Here is a 4,771-nt window from a genome sequence, read left to right on the forward strand (position 1 = left end):
CACACATAGCAACCTTACATTCATATTCATCTCCATCTTCCCCAAAAGCTAGTTCTTACTCTCACGCCGGAGGCGCCGCGGGACTCCAACCCCCCTTCCGGTGTTGTTTTGTAGGGACACAGCCACAACTACACCTCCACAGCGGCGAACGATCCAGGACGCCGTCGAAAGAGCAGCCCCGCCACCGGGAGTTATCACTATTCAAAAACCAAAATATGATACAATGTTACAACATAGAATATGATCATATATTGTACTATATATAGTTGTAATTCAATTACTCATCTTTATATTTCTCAATATACATATTTTTTGCAACAATATTATAACAAACTTAAAAAAAAGTATTTCAACAATGTCAGAAATAACGATATATATATATATATGCATTAAAAAATTTTAAAAATAAATTCTAAAAATTTAAAAATAAAAAGGTAAATTTTTAAAAACCGTGCATCGCACGAGTTATAAGTTAGTATAGAAAATAAATATATATTTTTGCTTGTTTGGTTTTGGTGGGATTTGAACATGGAAATTTGGGTAATGTATAAATAATAATATAAATATTTGTTTTTGGTGAGATTCGAAGCAATTATTATTTTAGTATTTAGATCTAACGGTTCATATTGTTTATTTAAAAAGATTTGACGTTCAAAACCAAACTAAAAAAAGAATACTAAATTATACCCAATTCCAGTTATTATTGTATGATAATGTAATATAGTATAAGTACTATAGATTTGTATAAAAAGATTTTATAAATATTGAATGTTGATTAAAAAAGATTTAGTCTAATATCTTAATATCTTGTGTAATTCATATTTAAATTCATTATTCTAGTTCAATTTCATCTTCGAATCTTTACCAAATTACAATCAATTTATATTTAAAGTTCCATATTGAAACGTATTTTTTTATTATGTATATTTTAGAAACTCTCATGCAAAGCCACAACGGGATATCATTAAATATCTTTTTATTTAATTAAAAAAAGAAGGAACAGATGTTACAACCGGCAATTGCCAATGTAATTCCGTGGGAATTGCCCAGTCTAAGTTGGAGCATTAAGCGGCGAGCTTAATGTAAGTAATAAAACCTAGCTGGACGAAGCCTTTGTGTTGAAATCGAATGATGCGTTTATAATTTTCAAGGCTGTTGATAGCCCCTTGCTTGAATAAATTAGTAGTTATTGACAAAAGAGAGGGGGGATGATGTTACATGCAAAAACAGAATCGGAGGGATCAACAAGCTCTACACCGAAATCATGTCATAATCAACAACAACCTCCTCCCCTATACTATGTGATAAGCCCTCCTCATGATTTTTCCCCACCCCAGACTTGTTCACCTCTTTTTAGCAGCAGTCCTGTTAATTCTCCTCTGCACCCTTCCCGCCCTTCCAATTCTTCCAATACTAGTACCAGACTTCACTCTCATTCCTCCTCTTACAGTAGCAGAGTTTCTGCTGGTTTTGCAAGAAAAGGTTATTCCACTCGAAAGAGATCCAGCTGGACTGAATCTACTATTGTCATCAAAGAACAACAAGACTTCTTATTTTGTGATTATCAACGTTGCAAGTGTTTGATTGCTATTTTTGCTTTAGCTACTGTGTTCGCGCTGTTTTGTTTCATCATTTGGGGGGCTAGTAGGCCTTATCATCCTCATGTTTCTCTAAAGGTAATCCCCTTCTTTTTGTATTTCTCTTCATTTTACTATTTTGTATTTCTATACCATCACAGGTATTTGCTCTGTTATCTGTTACATACTTCCAATATTGTCTCATTTAGATATGTACCTCCAGAAATTTTTTCAGAGTCAAATACCATGGTTTAAATCTTTTATATGTTTTGTACTTCCGTGATCAAATCCCCCCCTCCTTGTTTCAGTCTCACTCACAATACACAGAGTAGTGGTGTCACTGTTTGAGCTAAATCAGTCAGCACAACTGTGTATGTTAGTGTCTGTTGTAATCATGATTTATGGATTTCTTTTGCTTTTATCTCTGTAAAACTGATTTACTTTAAATTTTCGCGCTCCTAGGTAGTTTTTGAAAGTGTAGGAGTTGAGTATACTGATAATGGAGAATGGGGGTAGCCTAGTACAAGATTCATCTCCTTCCCATTTACTTCATGACAAGTCATGAGTCTAAGTCCTAACAAGGTGCAGGAGGGCTTCTCTAACAACTCAACTTGCTTCACAAAATTATTAAACATCTAAAACCCATATCTGGCATGACAGATCTGTAGACAATTTTCATGAAATGAATCACAAGAACATTTTCGTTATTTTCACATGTCATATCAGTACCCTTTTACAAAAGTTTATTTTGGTTTCTTGTAGAGCTTGACGGTGTATAATTTCTATTCCGGGGAAGGATCAGATTTTTCTGGTGTGCCTACAAAGATGCTGACAGTAAACTGTTCAATGAAGATGAGCATTATTAACCCTGCAACATTCTTTGGTATTCATGTTCGTTCAACCACTGTAAATCTCATATTTTCTCAGATTACAGTGGCAACCGGTCAGGTGAGATTCTTGATACCTTAGATAATGTCGACTACACTGCACTTTGAAATGCATCATGTATGTACGGGATATTAAAACTATATATATAAGCTTTGTACTGCTCATACTGACATGTGCATCCATGGTCTATAGCTGCAAAGAAAATACTTGCCAAGAACAAGCCAGAGGATTATGCAAGTAGACATGAAAGGGCAAAGGGTTCCTCTTTATGGGGCTGGAGCGAGCTTACCTATAATGTCAGATAAACCAAATTCGGTTCCAATGAAACTAGACATGGAAATAATATCGAATGGTAATGTGGTGGGAAAATTAGTGAAGACAAACCATATCCAGCATATTATTTGTTTCTTGGTCATCACAAATTCCAGAAACATTGAAGTTATTAAGTTTACAGAAAAATCATGTATACACGATTAACTAGTCTGGTGTTGAGGCTGACAGTGAAGAATAATATTTTGATTGGTAACATATTTATAAGACACGCCCTTTTACGTTCTTATTTTAATCCATGTCATTGCAGCCTTACAGCTCATATGTTAAATAGTTAAAATTTCTGAATTAGTAATAATTTGAACAGTAATAAATAAGATTGTTTGATAAAATTATTTAAATTTCTGAATGATAACATTAACGTGTTTGTGGTTGAGTGGTTGATAATATTCGATAATTCTTTTTATTGTTGTTTAAATTAAAATATATATAATTAAAATATTTTTTTGATAAGTTAAAATATTATCATTTTGTAATAATTAGGCAACTTTAAAAATTAGACCGTAAATAAGTACAATCACTAATAATCTTAAGATAATACAACATATTAAAAACGAAAATATTTTTTTAAATATATATATATATACGTGTGTTTTCTTGAAGAGAGAACCCTTTTTATACCTTGATTCTATTATAAAATTTCATCAAATTTATTGCTAACGTAGAAAGATGATTATATATTTAAATATAATAAAAAGTTTAACAATTGAAAATTGAAAAATAAATTGATTTTAAATTTGATTCTATTATGCAATATAACTGTGATTTTACTACAAACCCATTTTAAACAATTTCATCAAATTACAATTATTTTTAAATAAAAAAATTGTGCAATTTATCATTAATTTGGTAATTAAAATTTATAACAATATATGATTAAAAATGAAATAAATTATGTATTTATATTTTTAAATAATAGTTCATCTCTATATAAAAATTACTTCATGTATTGACATCCCCAATATATATAAGTTTCAAAGAAAGTTTACGTATTTTTCTATTTTAATTCAAATAATTATACATTTAATTATTTTTGATTTATTCATAAGTAATTTAAATTAAACTTTTATTTTCTAAATACAAAACATGAAATTTAAAAATTTACAAACTTTTTTAATCACAAAATTCACTACATGTGTTTACATACTACTAAGAGGATAAAAAGATTGTTTTTAATAAAAGATGAATAATATTAAGTAAAATGACAAAATTTAAATTGCTACATGCGAATTGAAAGAAGGTGACATAAATATAATTTGACGTGGAAATTTAAAAATTAATTTAAAAGTTCACTCGTCCAACACTTGAGAAGAAATCCAGTCGTTCAGATGTATGAAATTTTTATCAAACAATGTGAACAGATGAAAAAAGATTGGTTCAATTCTTAATCAATTATTTACATGTTAACAAATGGGGCCTTAGTTCCAAATCAAAACTCTGTTTAGACTCAGTTAATTTGCTAGCTTACACAAACAAAACAAAAGAATGTAATATGCAGATTAACACATTGAATTCATTGAGATAAACTGCCGGGTCTGTAAGAACTCTGCTACCAGGCACTCAGGCAGCAGTTTGCCGCCAAAGCTAGCTAGTAGGGGGCAAATACTAAATATAGACCTCCCAGTGATATTCTTTGAAGATAGCTAACCCTCGAGCAGGCTGAGAAGAACTAGAGTAGCTATCTTGTCGTGTTTTAAATTTAGAAAATGTACCTAAATCGGAAGGGCAGCTAGTTATTTTTTATTAGGGAAAAATATCAAGTTAGTCACTCTGTTTCGTCTAAATATATCAAGTATGTCATTACTTTCTAGTTTGACTCAATTTGATAATTAATTTAAAAATTTGTATTAAATAAATCATCTCTCGATAACTAAATCGATAAAAAAATAATTTGTAAATAACTAAATTGATACAAATTTTCAAATTGGTAACCAAATTGAGTCAAACTGGAAAGTAATGACCTATTTGATACATTT

The 4,771-nt window shown here is 30.5% G+C and overlaps 1 protein-coding gene across 1 annotated transcript; it reads left to right on the forward strand.

Annotated features, from left to right (window-relative positions):
- Positions 1-1,165: 1,165 nt before the first annotated feature.
- Positions 1,166-3,023, forward strand: LOC141723349 (uncharacterized). Its single transcript, XM_074525141.1, has 3 exons — positions 1,166-1,676; positions 2,340-2,525; positions 2,658-3,023. Exons 1-3 carry the CDS (start codon positions 1,209-1,211, stop codon positions 2,940-2,942), a joined length of 939 nt encoding a protein of 312 aa, XP_074381242.1. The 5' UTR covers positions 1,166-1,208; the 3' UTR covers positions 2,943-3,023.
- The last annotated feature ends 1,748 nt before the right edge of the window (positions 3,024-4,771 follow it).

The sequence above is a fragment of the Apium graveolens genome, chromosome 5, assembly GCF_009905375.1.
Source record: "Apium graveolens cultivar Ventura chromosome 5, ASM990537v1, whole genome shotgun sequence".
NCBI lineage: Eukaryota > Viridiplantae > Streptophyta > Magnoliopsida > Apiales > Apiaceae > Apium > Apium graveolens.